Here is a 22,500-nt window from a genome sequence, read left to right as displayed (position 1 = left end):
AAATATTCATTTCTTCTCAAGCTACCTTAAGCCGACTTAATCCGCCCCCCGCCTCCGCTTTCCATTTGCGCCGCTGATGAAAAAAGCCTTTCTCCGTATCCAAAAAGTCAACTCACACCGGGACACAAACAGCCTCGTGTTCCGACCGACGGCTCGAGGCCGGTGGAGCCCACGGAGCCGACTCGTGGAAATGGAGCATTTTGCAGAAGTGGCGGGTTCAGAGAGGCTGCGGCCCCCGGGGGGCCAACACTTTGAGCGCTGTGTCGTGTGACGGCAATCATATGAAAGCTACTGTCGCGTGTGTGTGTGTGTGTGCACACGCTTACATGTGTGTTTTACGCCTCTTGAAATGCATCCTCACCTCCCTTTTTGAATCTGTGTGGGAGCAATTTGTGTCAGTGTTGAAGCCGCTCGCGGCGATTATCATCCCGCTGCATGCCACACAGAGCAAATCATCTCTTTAAAAGGCACGGGAACGCGCACGCGCGTGCGGGAAAAAGGCTTCAGCGATGCTTTTTAAAACTCTCCTCTCCACACCAGACGTTTTGACGGAGACAGCGACGGCGTACAGACCAAGAGACGAAGCGGCGAGAGACAAAACGCACGGTGTGAGAGGAGCTGCGAGTGAACCGACACCAGATAAGAGCAGCGGGGCCTAAGAGAGCGAGGGGGGGACATTAGCATGCACGGTGGCTCCTCCGCGGCTCTCGCCGGCTGATGCTTTTAGCAGCGATCTAGTCGGTCGGAGCACAAAGAGCCCACTTGATCCCGAGCACGGAGACACGGCTCCCTTTTAATTCACTTTGAGGCCGCTGACAGAGAGAGAGAGAGAGAGAAAACACTATATGTCCACAGTGTGAATGTTTGGGTTTGGAGACGTCCTCTGTGTCGCAGAGGCGTCGGCGCTCACATCGCGTCGACGGGAAGCTAAAGAAAGTGTTGGATGTCGAAGGGCCGCGTGCGGCTCCGACACGTTCAACCCTGTGTTTCTACCGATGAGAAGCCAGAGGGGTTGTTTTCTTAATCGTGTCCGCGTCGCTCTGATCGTCCGCCCGCCCGCGCCCTGTGTGTTTTGCAGGAGCAGTACGTGTTTGTCCACGACGCCATCTTGGAGGCGTGTCTATGCGGGAACACGGCCATACCGGTGTGCGAGTTCAGAGCCATCTACTACAACATCAGCCGACTGGACCCGCAGACCAACTCCAGCCAGATCAAAGACGAGTTCCAGGTGGGCCACACACACACACACACTCACACACGCGCACACACACACGCACACACACGCACACACACGCACACACACGTGGACATGTTGTCGGAGTGTGGGCGGAGCTTGTTGACGCTCCAGACTGTCGTTGAAACTGTTGCAGCGAGCGTCTGGAGCGTCACACTCCACGACTAAGTTAGAACTGAGGAAACCAGTTGGATGAAGGTGAAACGTCTTCCAGGAGCTACAACCAGGTCCAGTTGCCTCCTGTGGACAAGTCGGATAAGTCGGGTGAATTAACTGTAGTTGTGTCGCCGGCAGACTCTGAACATAGTGACCCCCAGAGTGCGCCCGGAGGACTGCAGCGTGGGTCTGCTGCCCAGGAACCACGACAAGAACCGCAGCATGGACGTCCTGTCAGCAGACCGGTGTCTGCCCTTCCTCATATCCGTGGACGGAGAGAGCTCCAACTACATCAACGCCGCATTGATGGATGTAAGTGTTTATATAGCGAATGTCAGAGCTCAGGCCTCAATCTATCAGCAGTGTTTTTGTTAAATCTTACGCTTCGTCTCTGGTCACATCTCGACCGCACCAGAGCCACAAACAGCCGGCGGCCTTCATCGTTACCCAGCATCCTTTGCCAAACACCATGGGCGACTTCTGGAGGCTGGTGTTCGACTACAACTGCTCCTCCATCGTGATGCTCAACGAGATGGACGCAGCGCAGGTCAGTAGGAAAAGTCCAGAGTCTAGATTTGAGTGAAATCCGTTGGAGCGTATATTTTTTAAAACGTCTTCCTCTCTCTCCCTCTCGTCCCCACGTTGTTGCTGTACCTCGGTTTCACCCGCAGCTGTGTATGCAGTACTGGCCAGAGAAGAGTTCGTGTTGCTACGGCCCCATTCAGGTGGAGTTCATATCGGCAGACATCGATGAGGACATCATAAACCGGATCTTCAGGATCTGCAACATGGCCAGGGTGAGCAACGTGCGGCGTGCTCCTCTACAGTATCATGTCTTCTCTCCTTCCCTGTAAACCAGCACTCAGCTGCTCTGCTGCTTTGGGCCGCAGGCGTTCAACAGGTGAACTCTCGCTCAGCCACAAGAGTCTGGTCAGTGAGGCTGGGTGATGGGGTTGCGGTCGGCCATGTGGACACGTGCATCATCCTTTAAAGAAAAAGCCAGTGCAATGTCATTTTCAACAATAACAGTCCATAACCGGCTTCCTCACACACATGAACGTGGAGTGGGAACTCTGAGGACTTTGATTTAATAGATCACAAGAGTCACTCGACCACGTACTTCACCTTTAGTAGGAAATAGAAAATGGTATTTTTACAGGTAGAAATACTCAAACAGAAGCTTTCCCTTGACATATAACAATAGATAGCGGAACAATGTCGCGCCTGAACATGATGGGCTATAAAAAGAAAACACAGAAAGGGCATTTTTATTTTATTGTGTGACCTTTACTTCCCTCAAAGCGACCGGCGAGATGATGTCGTAGCAGACCGACGACATCGCCGTCACACTGCCGCAGCCGGGCTGCTTTTAGTGAGAAAAATGGTGGCGTCCGACAACAAAAGGACATTTTTGAAGATTCCTTTCTCCTATAGTTCCTCCTTTTCACTGCTCCTTTTCTACTTCCTCACCTCGCCTCTCCCTTCAACCTCCTCGCTTCCCCTCCCCGTGCCTCCTTTCCCTTTCCTTTCTCCCCTCGTGCCTCCTCTTGTTACTCCCTTCTCATCTCATTTCATCACCCATCCATGACGGCACAACTCGAGCGGCGCCCTATTGTCTGCATGCACCTATAGTGCTTAGTGAACTCCCCACTACCCTACTCTCTATTTCCTCGTGCTCCCTCTCTCAAACACATCACCAGTCGAGCGTGAAATGGCTCATATCATCGCCACAACAGCACATCTCACCCTGGGAGAGCTGCTCCAGCCTATAGCCCGAGTCCACTAAGCCATCAAATGAAGGAGGAGATAGTAAAGGAACGAGAGAAGAAAAAAAAACAGGTTTGAGAAGGAGGAGGGGAAATATATAAACACACATACATATGGAGCGAGATTGAGAGAAAGAAATTGGAGGATGGAAAAAAGTCGAGAAAGAGGTAATAGGGATGAAACCAATAAAAGGAGAGAGGGGAGGGAAGTATAAATGGAAAGAAGGCTTTGGAGGAAGAGGAACAGACACTGCTGCATCTGTTTGGTGGTATGTGTTTAAATGTCAACGTTCATGTGCGTGTCTGGCACACCTAGCGGTAAATCCGTCTGACAGTGACGGCAGGTTTCGGGTTCTTTCCGCGGTGGATGCCAGCCGCCTTGGGCCACGAGGGCTGAAAAACGTTTTGTCTGCCATGAAATTGAAATTAGACATCGTGAGATGTCATCATTGTTGAGGACATTTTTCTGCAGACACAAGGAACTAATTGCAGCACAATATGGCCCGGCAACACATGACGAGTGCTTTATGACATCATTTGCATCCATCATCATCTATTGAGAAGATGTGCAGCTTCTACCTGCGATGAAGTCGTTTGGTATTGATCCGAAATACTTCTGGATACACCACAAAGTTCAGAGTAGACACGAGTTTGAAGATTACACCAGATTATACATCAGATACAGACTTCTCTATCATAAGCGTCAACAATCGTGCAGCATCCGGATCATCACAAAGAATATTTTAGACTTTACCAAAGTAGAACATAGAGAGAATTAAATACTGACATGTTTGCCTTTTCATTGAGGTTCTCGAAAGGCATTTTAGATGTAGAATTCTAAGTATTCCTTCATGACACACTTCACAGTGAAAGACAGAAACAAATATTTCAAACACGTCTTCCTTCTGAAGAGGAGACAATGTAGGACATGTGTTAATTTTGAGAAACAATAGCTTTAACAATGAGACTGAGGAAATGATATGGTTTTAAAGGGTGTTTCAGTTGTCAACCCACTTCTACAGCACGTTCCCCCGTGGACTTGACAGCGTGATGTTGATTGCGGTTGATGACAGCTAGGGCGATAAAAAAACTTCACACCTCTCTCCTCAGCCTCAGGACGGTTATCGCCTGGTGCAGCACTTCCAGTTCATTGGCTGGCCGGCCTACAGGGACACGCCCCTCTCCAAGCGCTCCATCCTCCAGTTGGTCCGGAGGCTGGCCAAGTGGCAGGAGCAGTACGACGGTGGAGACGGGAGGACCGTGGTGCACTGCCTGTAAGTTCAACATTCACACGGAGACACATATTGTAAGACAGTGGGAAGAAGGTGACAAACATTTTGCGTCAGAGGAACCCCAAGGCTCCGTGCTGGGGCCCCTTCCCTTTGCAATATTTGCTACTCCCCTGCGTCCAGTAATCCACTCGTGCAGGCTTCTCGTATCACTGTCGCGCAGACAAACACCCAACTACACCCGTCATTCTCACCAGATGACCCCGCGGTCTCAGTGTGAATCTCTGCACATGGATGACGGAACTCCGCCTTCAACTAAACTTGTCCAAGGTCGAGCTCTCGGCCCTTACAGCCAATAAATCTCATCACAGCCTCCTCATCCCTCACCCCCAACCGAGGTTGCGAGAAAACCTTGGTGTCGTGTTTGATGACCCTCTATCCTCCTCTGACCATGTTGGACTGCAGAACGTAAAGAGAAAATCGAGCCTTGCCTGACTCGGCTCTTGGTAGAGGCCATGGTTTTCTGTCTCGTCGACTACAGCTAAGCAGTGAAACCCTTACAGATGGTCCCGGGATGCGGCGGCTGATTCAATCAGCCTTAAAAGGCACATGTCACTCGGCCGCCCGGTGATCTGCACCAGCATTCAATTCAAGTCACCAACACTTAGTGCCCACAGAGCGACTTCTGACTCTGCGCCCATCTACACCCAACTCAATCTTAAACCCCTTTCTTGCCCGAGGCGTTGCCGAGAAAAGAGCTGTAGCCACTCTCTCTTTCGAGATCAGCTCCTCTCCTAACACCCCTAACATGCCAAACTGGCGCTAACTTCGCAATTTCGGTGGACGTCTTCACCTGATCGGCTTCTCTTTGTCTTGTTGAACAGATTCAGCTCTTAGTACTTAGTTGTACTTCAAGGTCCTCCTGTCGTACTGGGACTTTAGTTTTGCACCTTAGTTGTAAGTCACCGTGGATAAAAGCATCTACCAAATGAGTAAATGTAGATGTAGATGAAAGGAGGGCAGTAAGAGATGCTGCTCTTACACAAATGAAAAGAGAAATGTTCCTTCAGAGTGTGTGTGTGTGTGTGTGTGTGTGTGTGTGAATCAGAGAAGGAAACACTTAACAATGATAAAGTACACTTTCTCTAAGGCCGAACAACGCACACACCCTAAGAACCTTTAACGTGATATAAAATTAAACGATATATCTCGATATTCATCCATTTCTCTTTCTGTCAAACATGCAAATGCCCTAGACTCGACATTTATCTCAGTTCAGATATGTGAGCCAAAACGTTTTCATTACTCATATTCATAACTGGTTGTAAAGCTTGTTCAGAAATGGACGGAAGCTGCTTAGAAATGATCACATTTATGTAAAAGGGGGTTGGACCTCAACATTTCGGTTGATGCGTTACAGTTGGCCCATGATCTTCATATGTAATTATTTACATTACATCCATTGTTACCCTGGATCTTTTAAACACAGGCCTATATCATACTAATTGCACATTCACATGTTTATGTATCTGAAGCTTCTAACACTGGAGGGAAACGGAGGCTGTAAAATCTACCAACACTCATATACTCTATACAAACGTCGCCTTAAGGGCATCACTGTTGCTCATCCAATCAGCTTCCTCTGTCACAGCTCATTAGGGCCAATCACAATTGGCATTGATTTGTTTCCTGTAGCTGCTGAGAGGTTCTCTTTGCTTTTGAAAAAAAAAAACTGTGGGTAACAAACACAGATGATTAAAAACTCTAAGAGCAAAAAAATCTGAATTAAATTTATATCCATGCAGATGTGTAGATTGTAGGTTTAGTGTTATTTAATTTTTTTAAATATTTTTGTGTAATTTATCCTATCAATCTTTACTTTGCAAACAGCTGATTCACTCCCCTTTATCACTTGTATCTCTGTGTTATCCCGGCTGCTCGGTTTTGAATCACGGCGGCTGGATCTTGACTCCGCCATTGACCCGTACATACAGAATCAATGTTAAATGCCTGGTGTGGAAATGAAGAGGATGACAGAGATACGGTGAACATCCCGTCATTTCACCCCCTAGCGCTAATCAATCTGCCACTCATCGCCATTGACTTCATATCTTTAACTCTGTCCTGTGTAGAATTAGTCAGCCATCACTTCAAATTAAACTATAAGATTAAAATAGGTACATCTGTTGAATTGCAATAGAATAATAATGGCATTTAATGCAAATGAAGGCCAACAAAAATCCTTTGTAAGTCAAAAATGTCATATTTTTTGTAATCTCCAGCTGTACCCCGGCTGTCACGCTCGACCCCCCCGGTGAATGTGAGTGACGGGGTTGTGAGCGTTCTCCGCTGCCGGCTAAAGACAGCTACACCGGCTAATCAGCCTCAGCTATTGATTTCACAGACTCAGTTATACCAGAGATAAGGAGAAACATGATGGTTCAATCAGCGGTCGGTGAAATAGATTTTTTTGCTGCTCTCCTCTTGTCGTGGAGGTCGTGGAGCCCGGTGGCTCTTTAAATGCCCAAACGCACGTCTCATTTTCGGCAAATCACAATGGAGGAGCAGCTCGCTCGGCGCTCTTACATCATTTGAACGATTGTACATAAACACACATTTTAGAAAACGAGGAGACCGGCAAACACATTGAGCTTTTTTCTTGTCCCGACAGGGAACTTATCTGGAGCGATGTGGCTCCACGTCGCTCCCACTAACTGCTCCAGAGATCGTCGTGGCACAAATAAATTGATTGCTCTCGACGTTCGACTTGAATATCTGAATCACTGAGAATTATGTAGAAAGTCAGTGTGACACTGAATCTGCCTGGAGGTGTCCAACGTACAGGTAAAGATTTAAAAGCAAACTCCAAAAATCTCCAATGACAACTTGGACGATTTGTAATTTTTAACTGGAAGAGAGCAAAGATGATCCTTGTGATGTGACGGGAAGTTTTTGGGTAATAAACCTACTTTTCTTTTGAACTATCAGTTTTTCTAACCTGGAAGTTTGTTTTATTCCAAACGTTACGGAGGGATAAATGTGCATTTCTTCCCACGTCAGCGATTCACAGTGTCACATACAACGCATCCTTCAACCACTGGTTAAACCCTTAAAAAATACTACACTCCCTTCATGTTATTGTCAGAAGATGCAGGTTTAGGTGAAGAAACGTAGTCATCGTATAAATCTGCTTCCACAACGACTGGGTCATTTCAGGAAGAAAGAAATCAAATTTCAGCCTTTTCCATCACCACTGACCAAGTTCCAAACCAACTGCATCACCACTGACTGATCACTCATATACATCACGACTGCCACGAACGGACAGACACGTGTTATACACAAATAGTTTCCCTACGACAATATGCACAAAGATTATGATTATGTAGATGTAAGACAGGTCTGGCCGATTCTACGCTCGTGGCAGTTTCTGTTACTCGCGCTGATGTGAAAAGGCTCGTTGACAGTCAGATACTGATTTTAATAATCCACCGCCATCTCTCATTTGTTATTCCTCTCACCTTGACCCTCACTACTACTGGAGTCTGGTCCAGTCTTGATTTTATTGGCCTTGCTGGATGTTCTTCAGCAATTAGTCGTAATATTTATGTATTTTAGCTCAGAGATGTATCTGGCAGCGCTGATGCAAAATGTATTTGCTCTCGATTTTATTTCAATTTTTTTATAAATCCCTTATCTAAAAATCATCCTCTTTAACTGGAGCAAGCACCTTAATAAAATTTTTTTTTTTAAAAACTGACATGGAGTCAGAAAAGAAGTAAATATTGAATTCCTTTGCAATTTTTTTCTCGAATACTCACACCTAGTGTGATGAAGATCTGAGGTGTCGCGTCCAATTCCAAAGTAGTTTTACATGAAATAATTGATAATGAAGCCTGATAAAAAAAATAACGTTAGAATGACAAGGTTCTGAGCTTAATATATATATATAAATATAAATATAAATATAAATATATATATATATATATATATATATATATATATATATATATATATATATATATATATATATATATATATATATATATATATATATATTATATGTTTAATTACTGGGATAGTGGAAGAATAAGAAATATTACCCACTATTTATTTCCACAAGCTTTACAACTATTGAAAGCGTGAAATTAAAGAATTATAAAGATACAATTGGAAACACTGACCACTAATTTGAGCCCTCCCTGATTGGGGAGCGAAGCCGCAGCAGCGCCGGCGCTACAGCACGAATGCAGAGCAGGCAGACGGTGGGGGGGATTTTATTTATTCATCCTTTCTTCCTCTGACTGCTGCCACTCTGCCTCTCAGCGCCTGCATGTTTTATTCACAATGAAAACTGACGGGAACTGAGCTGCAACCAGGTGAGATGAGAGAGTCAGGAGACGCTTTCGTGGCCGGTGGTCGGACGTTAATCACATGAATATGTTTGCAGTGCATTGCTGTGAGTTATTCTTTGTAAGATTCGAGATGAAGACATGTTTTCATGAAGTCTTGAATCCGTCAGTAGAGCTCTGATCCGTTGGCGTGACGTGTTTCTTTGTACTTCCTGTTCAGCTGCTCAGCTGCCGTCGCTCCGTTTTTTTCTCAACTTTAATCGTTGAACTTGTTCCAGTTCTAAAAACCTTATTATGATTTAGATTTGGCTTTTCTGGAACCTGTATGTATTTTGTACAGTGATTTGCATCTTTGACTTTCATAATCCTACAAGAGCTGCAGGTAGAGATAAGACTGAAAAATGTCCTTTACTGATATGGAAATGATTCCTATGATACTCCTGTCAATCCCTCGCGACAAAGAAATGTAATTGAGGCACATATTTTACAGTTTAACCATAGATTTTGATATAAATAATTATAAATAAAAAGAAAACACAAATACAACCCAACGCATATATCTTGAATTGAGAAAATAGAGATTCTTTTTTTTCCATAAATTGTTAACAAACGCGTCCTTTTTGCACCGTTTAAAATAATAGTTTTCATATTGACACATATCGGCATAGTACCAAATGATATATATCGGTCGAGATCTATTACAGACACAGTTCTATTTTTGTGTTTCAACTGTTGCATTATTTAAACCAAATGAAATATTAACATGTAATTATGTAAAGTTCATTTAGCGTAGCACCTTTTTTTTCTTACAAAAAATTGAATTGTTAATTAACAACTTACATATAGTTATAAGAAATTAAATATATGCAACGGTTATAAAAACAAAAAAATGACCATTACAAGAAGGCACAAGATGAGGCAAGGAGCACTTTGAATATATTGGTCGTCAGTCGTCTTTAGAAAGCAACAACAACAACACTCAAAGTCATAAACGTGTGTCTGTATTGAACCCAAAATTAAATCGCTACTCTTCTGTTAATGAACAACAGCCAACCCCCACTTTTACCTGTAGCCTCAACCCAGAGTGTCAAACGTCCTCTAAACAGAAAAAGCCTCTTCACGGGCCGGCGCCTCCATGTTGCCTTTGAAAAATCAGTCCAGACGCTTCTGTCGGCCGGAGGTTTACAGGTCGACACGGGGTGAGTAACTCTGAGGAATGCAATTAACCAATTGAATGAAACATTCAATTGAACAGAAAATGCGTTTCTCAGGTTGATAAAAGGCAAAAGAAACGAGTTGCCGCTGTGGTGAAGAATGAAAACCTCTGACGAGTCGCACTCTGAAAGGACCCAGCTCCTTTTTAAAATCTCTCCTCCTTTATGTTTGTGGGGTTTTTTAATTTCTCTTTCTCCTTCTATGATCGGCAGCCCGGTGTTGCCTATCAAACCATTGGTCTCCAGGATAATGGCGATGATTGTGTTCAAAGTGACGATGGTGACTTTCTTCTGCCCCCCCCCCAGCACCGGCGGCGGGCGATCCGGAACCTTCTGCGCCATCTGCAGCATCAACGAGATGATCCAGCAGCAGAACATCGTGGACGTTTTCCACACCGTCAAAACGCTGAGGAACAACAAGACCAACATGGTGGAGACGATGGTGAGGACTCGTCACACACACACACACACACACACACACACACACACACACACACACACACAGGGACGGACACACACACACACACACACACACGCACACACACACACACACACACACACGCACACACACACACGCACAGGGACGGACACACACACACACACACACACACACACACACAGGGACGGACACACACACACACACAGGGATGGACACACACACACACACACACACACACACACACACACACACAGGGACGGACACACACAGACACACACAGGGATGGACACACACACACACACACACACACACACACACACACACACAGGGACAGACGGACACACACACACACACACACACAGGGACGGACACACACACACACACACACACACACACACACACACAGGGACGGACACACACACACACACTCACACACACAGGGATGGACACACACACACACACAGGGACGGACACACACACACACTCACACACACACACACACTGTGTATCTTCAAGTTGTAAGACTCTGTTCTTCTTCACACACAGCTGATGTAAATGTTTTTTAATAAATTGTACCAAACTACATGGATTCGTTTGCGGACACTGACCTTTGCCCTCTGCTCCGTTCGTCCCCTCCGCAGGAGCAGTACAAGTTCTGCTACGAAGTGGCTCTGGAGGCGCTCAGCTCCTTCTGATTGGCGGCGGAGATTAAAACTCTCGTCTTCGCTGATTCGCCCGTTTGACGCTGCCTCGTCGCTCCCGACGACGGGACGCGCAACGTGCACAGACTGCTCCGTGCCGACCCCCGAAACCCCCCCCCCCCCCCGCCCTGTGAGCGCATGTGTGTGTGCGTGTGTGTGTGTGTGTGTGTGAATAAGAGGGAGCATGCTTGCATATTTGAGTGTGTGTGTGCGCGAGTGTATCTATATGTGTGTCTGTGACAACACACACACACACACAACTTGTACAGAAGAGAAAAAAAAGCTACAAACGTGCGTGTGTGTGTGTGTGCGTGTGTGTGTGTGCGTGTGTGTGTGTGTGTGTGTGTGTGTGTGTGTGTGTGTGTTTGCCTCAGTGACACCTGGGACTTTACATGCTTGTACAAAGAAAAAATTAAAAATGATATGTTGAAAAAAAAAAATTCAGATGTTTAAAAAAGCGCCACCTCTCTCTCTCTCTCTCTCTCTCTCTCTCTGTCCTTGTCTCTCTGTCCTTCTCTCTCTCTCTCTCTCTCTCTCTCTCTGTCCTTCTCTCTCTCTCTCTCTCTCTCTCTCTCTCTCTCTCTCTCTGCTGGGCTGTGATGTGACTATTGTACAGCATTTCCTTTTTAGATATTATATTCTACGCCTTGAATGTTGTCTCCCGCTGAAGGCTGGATGCACAGTGAAGCCTCTTCTTCTTCTTCTTCTTCTTCTTCTTTAATTTCTGTAGAGAGTGTTGGGGCGAGTTTAGCTCAGCGGTTTTGGAGCGAGGTGGAGTTTACTGGACGAACACACAGACACTTGTTAATATTTCTGCCATTTTGTTTTTCTAATGCTAATCTAGCGAGTGGAACCAGAAGCTCCCTCGCTCATGACGAGAGGTTCAGCGACGTACAGTAGCATGTTCACAGGTTCATAGGAGCAGAAGAACAACAAACACAAAAAAAGAAAAAGAAATCCTTGCCTTGCCTTTCAGATGATCACACGTTGTTGTCTCTGCTCCTGCTTTTTTTTAGTTTTTAGTTTAGTTTTTTTCCTTCAGCGACGTAAGAAAAAGTCGATTCCTGAATCTTTTTCTTCCCAGATGGGCTTTATGGAACAACGCTCGCAGTGTGCATCCGGCCTTACTGTACATACGACAAGACAACCACAGTCAAACAAACAAACAAACACACAAACGTCACGCACCAGACACGTCGCAGACGAAGCTCATCGTTTCTCCAGACCGACTCTGGCTCCACATGTTACCGTACAACAAACTGTCCGTTGAAAAAACATCAATCATATATTTTTTGCATATTGCAAATGTGGCAGAATGAGCCACTTCGTCCCGCAGCTCTCCACTGGTATGAACTGTGCTGAAAATTGAAAAAAAAAAAATTATGAAGATTTTAAAAACTAACTTATGTTTCATTTTTATCCAGTTGCTTAATGTGGTTATTAAGATGACGATGAACAAACCGGGGCAAATTATTATCTGAAATCAGAAAGCAACCGATCAATCGTCCAACATTTGTCTTCAGGACAGTGGAACTGGGAAGTTCCACCTGTGTTTCGTTGCCTTGTCCTGTGAGAATTGTGTTTTTATTTTTTTATATATTTCTTTTTGTGACCATGAAAATATGTTGTTGTTGTTTTTGTTTTTGTTTTTTTATCGGCAGATGGAGTTTATTGTATCACAGACTGTGGAGCTTATTTTAAATCGGCCGCCTGTGGCAGCTGTGACGTTTATAAGTATTTGTAAGTCATACGCTCATCTTCCGAATCGCTCGGACAGATATGGTTTTAGTTCCGGTACAGAAGTGGGACAAAGTGACGGACGTGCGATCCGCCCCCCAGACGCCTGTTTCAGTGAACTGGGATCAGAGCGTTTCTTCTCCCATCACACTGAAACACAAAGAGGCAAAGAGACGCGTCGCGTTTACTTTACTTTTCCGACAAGCTCAAAAAAAGAGAGAGAATTTTAATTGGACGAACTCACTCAACGGGGCCTAACAGGGGGATGATTGGGTCCGCGATTGACCCCCGACGGGGCTGAGAGAAAGGTCAACATGAGCTCCAGCTCAGGGGAAGTACGCGGGCGACTCTGGACGTTAATGAGAATTCTGCAGGATGTGTTTCTCCGTCCTCTGCTCCGCTCTACCTCCCCCTCGTTCAATCAGACTTCTCCTTTTCAAGATGTAAGAAGAAAACAAAGCTCATGTTAAAATACAAACCACGAGGACTGTGATATGATTTAGGAGAATCAACCCCCCCCCCCCCCCCCCCCACCCCCAGGATTTGCGTTTACGTCGACCATCACGTCACATCAGCAGGTGTCAGTATTTTGGTATTGGTCCCAAACTCGGAACGATGAAACTTTACATTTGAACTCCGGTGCTCGTTGCTTTCGATGCTCGTGGCAAAATGTTCCGTCTGCGCTAAGTCGCTTAACTTTTGATGTTATTATTTGATTTTGTATTTCTGTTGCTGGAGTCCAGTCTGGCTCGCTGATGGACCTATGGAGACAGTGTTATATTGAAGACAATGTGAATGCCAGAAATGTTTATTCCATTTTTTTATTTTTCACTAAGGCTTTATTGTATTATATCAGTTCACGGCCATTCATCTGTATGAAATATCTAATTTTATTTTTTATTTCTGGATCTTTGGGGGTTTTTTGGTTTGGGTTTTTTTTCCGTCCTGAATTTGTACATTTCTTTTGTATAATTATTATTATTATGATGATTATTTGTCAAAGTGTTGTTTAGATCTGGTGATGCCATTTACCATTGGTTGTTTAGTTGTTTGAAATGTGGTTAACATGAAATAAAAGGGACCAAAATGTTGAATCTGATCTCACCTCTTTCTTTCCAGCATATATATACGTATATGTGTGTGTGTATATATAGATTCCATATCTTGACTTAAGCACAAAATATTTTACACTAAAACATTTTTTAGATCTTTAAACATGGTCTCCCTGCTTCTGCTTCTACAAATATACGAACGTTGAAGATTAAAATCTCCAAAAACTAAATTATTCTCGCTGTGTTTATGGCCCAGCAGCGAATGAAATGTAACGTAGTCGAGCTCTGAAAAATCAATCTCAGGCTTCAGAGTCGGAAAAAAGAGATCTGGTCCAGTGATTCTCCAGACCGCTGTACGCAGAACTTGTTTTCAAAGATAACAGAGAAAACAGAGATGCTCCTGCTGCAGGTTAAAAACGCAAAAAGTGTCTATACACACACACGTTGTGTAGATTTAAAAAAAATTAATTTAAAAAAAGGTCCTGCGCTCCCACTATGATCCTCCAGCTAAAGGGAGGAGGACAACAAAACAACCACAGGTCTTTACAGGCTGATTTCTTTCTCTTTCCAATCAATCAAGAGTCAGTGATGAACACAGCTCCGAGCCAACGGCCTCATCCTTTATTTAGCTGGTTGATTCCCAAGGAGCTCATCAATATGCATGAGCCCGCGATTAGCATAGGCACCAAGGACGGGGCCTGTACCTTGGCATTATGGCGATCAATCAGAAACACTAAGGGGCTCCTCGGAGGGAAGCTGTCTGTCAGCTCGGCTTTGGGCTCGCTTGATGCAAGCGCACACACTTCTCTTTTTTAAAGGTACGCTGAAAGCATACATAACGCACATACATGACACTGAAGTCTGCAGGAGAGCATCAACACGTACAGTGGCAGGGAAAACGCACACGGAGCATCAAAAGACCGACAAAGATGCTGATGACATCATGAGCCTCAGATTCTTTCTCAGAACTCAGTTTGTAATGACTTTGAAAATCGTCCCATTTCACTTGCTCTCGTTGACATGTCATTATCTGGGGGAGGACGGGAGGTTCAGGGCGGCACCGTGATATATATTTTCTCTCTCTGTCTAACCGGGTTATTGTCATCGTTATCATTTCTGCTGGAGAACTTGTTACAAGGTTATTTGGTCGTTCATGGCAGATCCCATCCGTCACCGTTTACACCGATCAGTTTTACACATTTGAACATTTATTCTGCGTCTGTGCATCAGAACCTCACCCACAGCTTTAGTAAGGCCTCTACGTCTGGTGCTCACAGTCCCGTTCATTCAGGCATAACGTCCAGTTGGGGGTTGTTGGGCCCATGACTAGTACGTCTGGACATTTTCACACCTAGCAATTTTGGTTCGGACCTGTCCGACTTTACAGTTTGGTCCGAACCAAAATTGCAGGTGTTAACGGTTCCTCGGAACCAATGGACCAAAATTTGTTACAACCAAAAAGAGGTGGTCTCGGTCCGGATCAAACTGAACCATGGTTCGGTTTGTTGGCAGCGTGAAAACAACTTTTTGGGATGGTTCAGACTTTTGGACGAATACAGGAGGCAGCTAGCTATTGTAGTAGAAGGAAAAGACATAGGTGATGACAAGGTCTTTGTTGCTGTTACAGCCTGATGACGGAAAGAATCTTTCTGCGCTCCGAGAGAAGACAAACAGAAGAACACATTTTTTTATTAATGATGGTCTTTGTGGAAGTCCTGTCCAGTGCCCCGACTGACCACAGGGAAAACTGGGTTTAGCTCTCTCAGGAAAACTACGGTGACAATAAATCTTTTTCCCAGGACGTTGGCGCTGACTTGAATCCACTTTGCCGTCACCATGGGCGATGGCACGGCTTCAAACCCTAAATGTGAACCACATGACGGGTGTCACTCTGTAAGTTCTACAATTCTCAACCAAACAGAAGAACATTCACCGTGTTAGTTCAACAGTCACCAGCTTCATTTAGACCTGCAGCGGTCAAACTGCTGACCTCCTGGTCAGTGGTCGACCGTCTCTACCTCCTGAATCAAAGCCATATTTTACTGCAGAACCACATCATAAGTACATTTTGCTGTTTGAGTATTTGACATCGGTGCCGTGACTAACTGAGGGAGTAGAAATCCGTCTCGAACGAGTATCTCACCTTCTCTGCACGGTATAAAATGAATGTAAAAATATGAACAGGTGGTGTGAAAGTGAAAACACATCATGTGAAGCTACAATAAAAAAAACACAACAAGCCATGACCTTAACGGAAACAGACAAGCGCATTTACCTTTTTTGTGTCAGTAAATCCCGCCGCTGCTCCACCGGCTCTGCTCGCGCCCGCGGAAGCTAACGAGATGCAAAGTCATGCGTGACCCGCGCCACCATCCATCACTTCCACCGGGCTTCCGCGGAGTCGGAGACAAAATGAAGACGTATGGGAAATCAGGCCGACGGCGAGCGCGGAACACAATGGACAAGTTGGACGCAGCGGCTCTGTGACGGAACAAACGCCAAAAAAGCTTTTGTTGTTTTCACCACATGTCGTTTTTGTTGCCTAAAAGACTCACTGCACATATTGTCTCATGACTGAAGAATCATCGGGATTTGGCCTCACCACACTTTTTTGAAGTATTATTTTAAGGTGTGTTGAAGGTGTTGCTCTGTTGAAATACATTTTGCCAAAAAATAGAGCTTTATCGTTTTTCTACCAAATGCCTGAATCACTAAAAATAATATTTAGCAAATGCCATTACTGCTCAGCAGGTTTATAAATACTCTCAGTATTGGTAGTTGGTTTGGTGAAGAAGTTGAAAGCATAATAATGCACTGAGACAGAAATTCATTCTGCCCCTGCAGCAATTTTAATATTCAAAATATTACATATAATAGTGTGAAAAAATTGTAATTCCTGCTGCAATTTTGAGCCAAAATAAAGTTTGGGTAGAAGATGTTTTAATTAAATGGGAATAGAGTGTGAATTCGCCTCATTCTGAGTAACCAGAGACCCGGAGACTGAAGAATTGTGAAGCCGTCACTGCTTAGTAATGACACATCTGCAAAAGATTCACATCATCTGTTGGTTTTCAGTTTGTCAAAAAATCCATAGAAATAAATCAAAGGAACTGCCTGGTGTCGGGGAAACAAGCTGCATCTATTGGACTGTGTGGAAAGCAAAGGTGCACAGTAGAACGCTCCGTACTAATTCCATTTTCAGAGGAACCATATCGCACATATTCATTACCGCTTTTAGAAAAACCTCGGCCTTCAGGACTGGAGGGAGCGGCTGGAGATGAATATGGTCAACTAAGGCGAAAAAGATGCTTGAGAAGGAATTTATGATAAATAAGATTTTTGCTGGGGTTCTCTTTTCTTTTAAGTTTTAAAAATGTTGGGAGTCTAATTTAATATTTGGAGCACTGCTTTGACTTTAAACATAGATGACAGGTTGGTTTGATTTGCCCAAGTTGCTGTGAGCAGAATCGAGCAGAGGTTAACGGAGGGACAGCGGCGAGGTAGGAAACATGCGTAAGACACCGGCACAATGATACTGCTACATCAAATGAATCACTTTAATCATCATGATATTGAGTTGACTCTGGGAAATGGCAGCGTGAACAACAGCATTGTGGCAGCGACAAAACCGAACGGGGCACAGAAGAAAACCAAAGAGTCCGATAACGACTAAACCACTTTGGTGTTAATTCCGAGCTCCGGGCGGCTGCTGGGTCTCGCACCTCGCACGCCACTGTGAACTCTGCTGAAGGACAAGGCCACTAATTGGACGTAATGAAGTTAAAGTGGGGGAGCAGCCTCTCTCGGAGTCTTTCTGCTGACTAGACTTTTTAAAAAAATCACCAGAGGCAAGAGAGCGAGGGGAGGTGAGGACACGGAGACCGAGAGGTTAGAGAAAAAGAAAGATGGACTAACTGCAGGAGAAGAGAGAGTGAGACCAAGACGAATATCGCCAACAGCTTCCACATCAGTAGAGATTGTTTCGTCGCATGTACAGAAAGCCACGATTCAAACAGAACAAGTCTTTGGCGAGGACGTCGCCTTGATGCTCTGTCTGACGACTGCGATGCAGCGAGCGTCTCGGTGATTTGGTGAGAACGTACCGTCGACACTGCTGCTGCGGCAGAGGAGTCGACTAATTGGTTTTTCAACGGGCTTTTGAATGGCGCTCGAGGTCAAGTTGAACGAGAAGGCCACAACAGGCCTCGGGGCTTGTGCCCATGTAGTGTTTTTTAATTCTTTTTTCAAAGCGCCAACGCCTTTTTTTAAATTGCTCCCAATGAGCAGGACGGTGTGTGTGACCGCCGCGAGGGAAATCGTTCGACCTAGTCGTGTCCTTTTAAAACGTTTTCTACTTGGAAACCTCTGAAAGTTTTCAGAAAGGAGCTGGTTTCGCTACTGTAGCTTCTTTTTCTGGCAGATGGGAGGCGAGGCCATAGACTGTACTTGAAAATGGAAGAAGTGGAAAATGAAGCCAACACTGAAGTGTACTGAAGCCTGTTTTCTGTGTACTGACCAGCAGAGGGCGACTCTATGAGAACATGACTCGACTTCTCACTTGATTAATAACGTCAGTAAACATTTTTCCTGAGGAGTTTATGGTTCAATCTCTACTTTCAAGTCTTCAATACATGATTTTCATTTTGTACATTGGAGTGTGGATACAGTGTGATTGACAGCTGGTCCGTCCAATCAGTGCAGGTGGTGTTGGTCAGACCACGCCCTGAATTCTACGTCTGGTTGCAAAAAAACCCAAGATGGTGGCTTCAAAATGGCAGCTGACAAACCAACGGGTGACATCACGGTAGGTTGGGCGGGGCCCGTCACCTTGGTTACCGAGAAAATGGAGGAGAATCTTGTTTGTCAGACAGAAACTATAACAACAACCGAAAAAACGTACCTGGACGGGGTAGGGACATGCGCTCTCCCTACCTCAGACTTTCCATGTATGCACACAGAAGAGCAGGGAAGTCCTGGAACAGAGCCATATGAGCCAAATACAACCACTTGCAATTATTGAAATGAATTAATTTTGATTATAGTAGTCCGGAACTGAAATAATAATGAAAAAGCAAACAGGGGAAAATTGATCGTCCATCATGTGACGGCGGTGGTTGTCATAGACACTAAACCCCATGCACACAGCGTCTATGAATTATGTTCATTTCCAATTATTCTGCAGTAATGATTCAGGTTCAGGTGTGATTGTTTCCAGTGGAAGTTAATCAAAATGTCGCTGTGGTTTATTAATATATGTAGGGTATGTATGAATGAAAGGGCAAAAACATATTGTCGGTCTGCGCTCTCCAGAATAAAATATGTGTTCACAACGTCACATCATTCTGTTCTTACAAAGCTACGGTTTAAGGTTTCGCTTTCGTCCTTTGACAGCAACATCCTGCAGGTTGACACGTAAGACACAATGTATTTTTAAAAAATGAGTTATTGTTTAATGATGACCCCAATCTTTGACTCGCCATCCTCAAAACGAACCTGAATTTTCTACATGTCAACGTCTGTCTATATAATTGAAATCTTCTTGTGTGCAGTCTGACTGTTTAAAGAAGCTTCCTTAATAGTTTGACTCGACTTCCTCCCTCGGCTGCCTCCTGCCACCCGACGCCACAATGAGCATGTTAATGGAATAATATTAATTAGAGTCACAGACACAGAGTCTGATGTTGTGGAGAGAAGTAATACGACGGCCGCTCAGGTCAAGTGCGGTCCAATTAATGGAAACAGAAGAGAGTCACGACGAACACCAGGAAATGAACGTCACGTTACGAGTGTTTTGTCCATACTTTTGTGTTGTTTCAGCTCTCAAAGTTCACATGGATGGATGATGTGGATTTGACCCGAAGAAAACAACATAAATTCTTATATTTTGTATTTTTTGTAAGGTAAAGTTTTTTAAGCATGTAATAACTAATTAAAACCAAACTGATCAGAAACATGAAATCAGTGTGAAATCTGCTAACAGGGAGGGGGCGGGGCCTATGACCTATACGGCAGCCAGCCACCAGAGGGCGATGATGATGATTTGGCTTCACTTCAGAGCAGCTGTCGCCCATCTGTATTTACAGTCGGTGAGAATTTTGTGGTGCAGTTTATAGACTGCTGTTGCTGTTGGTCACCGTTTCCGTGCCAACACCCACCAGAAGAAAAAGCAAAGGTCGCGACGAAGCAGCCGAATTCCTAGTTAAACTCTGAGCTTCTCAGTGAAATCAGCCGAATTGTCTCTGAATTGTTAAAAAGCTGACGGCAGCAATGATGATTATTATTCAGCCTCTCGGCAGGGAGCGTTCGGACAGAGTTCGCCGACTCCCATCACGGAGCCTCAGTATCACGGAGCGCAGCCCGACGAGCTCGGCGTCGGGGAAGTGTGAGAGCGGAGCCTTTGTTCGACGGACTCCGGCACTAATTTCAGAGTGCTTACTTAGGCTTAACGGAGCATATTAGCCATGTGGAGGAATCGCTCGGTGGTAATTGTGGCTTAGAAAGACAGTGTGTGTGTGTGTGTGTGTGTGTGTGTGTGAGTGTGTGAGCGTGTGTGTGTGTGTGTGTGTGAGTGTGTGTGTGTGTGTGTGTGAGCGTGTGTGTGTGTGTGTGTCATGTTGTCAGGAGAGAGAGGGTAAAGAGACTGAAATGAGAAAACGAGCTGCGGATATTTAAAGAAAGAGATGAAGACGAGCGCGACGAGAGAAACGGATGGAGACGTGTGAAGGGGACGTTGCTGCTCTGGATTTAATTTGATTTTCAACAGATACAAATATCAGCAACTCAAGTTTTTGAGATGATTAATTTTACCTCGGGTTGAATCAGCCTGACGGTTGATATGTGAAAGTTATGATATCGTGTATAAACTTCAGACTATATGCAACTCGAGACACATTTATAATCTTTTCCATCTGGCCTCTATGGTTTGTGCCTTTTGTCAATCCACAGGTTGGGCAATCTGTTGACCCGACCGTCAACTTTATATTTTGGGGGCAGAGGAGACATCCTCAACGTTCACCAGCTGGTTAAGGGTGAAACAAAACAAAACCAGAAAGAGAGACTAAGGAAGTGACCGCGGACTTCAGAGGTGTTCAGGAGGCAGCTGGCCGACCAGTGACGGGGAGGATGATGAAGAGGAAGAGGAAGAGGAAGCTCTGGCAGGTGAATTGGCTTTCGGATGAGAGACCGTCAGACCGGGAGAGTACAGGTGTGAGGGATCTGATCCACATGTCATTTGGAACCCGTTGGAAGTAAAACGGCTGCAGATTTTGGACGATTCATTGATGGACAAACCTGTTTTGTCAGTTCTCCTTTGATCGATCAATTTGTGTCTGACTGACAGATCATTTGGCGTCGTGAGTATCATCATATATCTATTGTCATCAGAGGAGAAAAGAAGCACAAAGGGAACCAAACCCTGTAGAAGACGACTTTGTTTAATCGCCGAGCAGCGTTTTCTCTCTTCAGTCGACGTGTAGGGAACCAGACAAAACCACTCGGGCTCTTCTCTACAGCAGCCGGAGGAAAAGAAAAGAGACATCCATCACTTTACAGGGGAATCTAATGCTCTGCTCTCGTTTCAAAACCTCAAGCCAGACGGCGGCTTACTCTGACGTGGATCTGAGAGGGATCACTCCCCGAGGCTCGCTGGTGCTTTTCTTCAGGGTGACGTCTTATATTCTTTCTTTTTTTACGGGGATTTATGTGAGTGAAAACAATGAATAGATCAATTCATCATGAGTTGGTTTGATCGGCAGCCGTCAGAGACTCAGACTACAGGTCTAACCGGACTAACCACCACACACGTGTCCCAATTCAGGGGGCGCCTCCTTTTTAAAAATTGCACACTTCCTGTTGATCGGATGTCATGGCTCCAAGAGGCTTTTTTGTTGGTCCTGGCAGGATCCACGTGCCTGACGAATATCGCTAACGTACCTCAATGTTAAAGGTTGGGGCCTTGACATGGAAACTTGTTGGGCGGGCGCTGTCGATTGGTTCGGCGGTGACGAACCTTCGGGAACGTGGTCGACTGCAGCTCCGTTACTAGGCGACGGCGGTCGGCCACGTGGTCCACGCCCTCCGAAGGACGCGGCCCCTGATTCGGGACACACAGCCACTATAGACGGACTTGAAAAACACCTGCTAGCCTAGCAACAAATTAATGCTAACCTATATCCTGTCACTTGTGAAAAATGAAATCAAACAGCAGCGAGGAGAGGAGGGAGTGACGGCAAGTCATGGATGACATCGTGAGAAGACAGAACTGTTTGCCTCACAGAAGACGACGAGACGAGGACGGAGGGACGAAGGAAGAGACAACAACGAGTGCGGCTGCGGCGTGAACGAGCTCCGCTCCTCAAGTCACGGCGGTCGGTCGACAAGAAGCAGTTACAGAGAGAGCGTCCCGACGCAGACAAAGGCCGAAGAAACACAAGTGGTGACTGTGACGACAGAGAGATGGTGAGTCAGCGTGATGAAAGTCCACGTGTGAAACATCTCGCCGCTCGCCGCAGATCACACAGGAACAGAGTGTGTGTGTGTGTGTGTGTTTAGTTTCTGACAACACACGAGATCACATTCTAACACAACAGGAGCGAATTAATAATCGAAGCGTCGGAAAACG

The 22,500-nt window shown here is 45.2% G+C and overlaps 1 protein-coding gene across 11 annotated transcripts in view; it reads left to right on the top strand.

Moving 5' to 3' along the window:
• ptprt (protein tyrosine phosphatase receptor type T) overlaps positions 1-11,225 on the top strand; it is a 244,897-nt gene extending 233,672 nt beyond the window's left edge. For all 11 annotated transcript variants that reach the window (XM_047332935.1, XM_047332933.1, XM_047332934.1 and 8 more), the window contains 7 exons: positions 1,079-1,228; positions 1,529-1,702; positions 1,806-1,937; positions 2,062-2,187; positions 4,267-4,430; positions 10,258-10,393; positions 11,032-11,225. In XM_047332935.1, coding sequence (XP_047188891.1) covers positions 1,079-1,228; positions 1,529-1,702; positions 1,806-1,937; positions 2,062-2,187; positions 4,267-4,430; positions 10,258-10,393; positions 11,032-11,085 — 936 coding nt within the window. In that variant the 3' untranslated portion in view covers positions 11,086-11,225. The remainder of the gene's footprint in view (positions 1-1,078; positions 1,229-1,528; positions 1,703-1,805; positions 1,938-2,061; positions 2,188-4,266; positions 4,431-10,257; positions 10,394-11,031) is intronic.
• The last annotated feature ends 11,275 nt before the right edge of the window (positions 11,226-22,500 follow it).

Source organism: Scophthalmus maximus, chromosome 6 (genome assembly GCF_022379125.1).
Source record: "Scophthalmus maximus strain ysfricsl-2021 chromosome 6, ASM2237912v1, whole genome shotgun sequence".
NCBI lineage: Eukaryota > Metazoa > Chordata > Actinopteri > Pleuronectiformes > Scophthalmidae > Scophthalmus > Scophthalmus maximus.
Note: the sequence above shows the minus strand (reverse complement) of the source record. Positions and strands in the feature narration are given on the sequence as shown.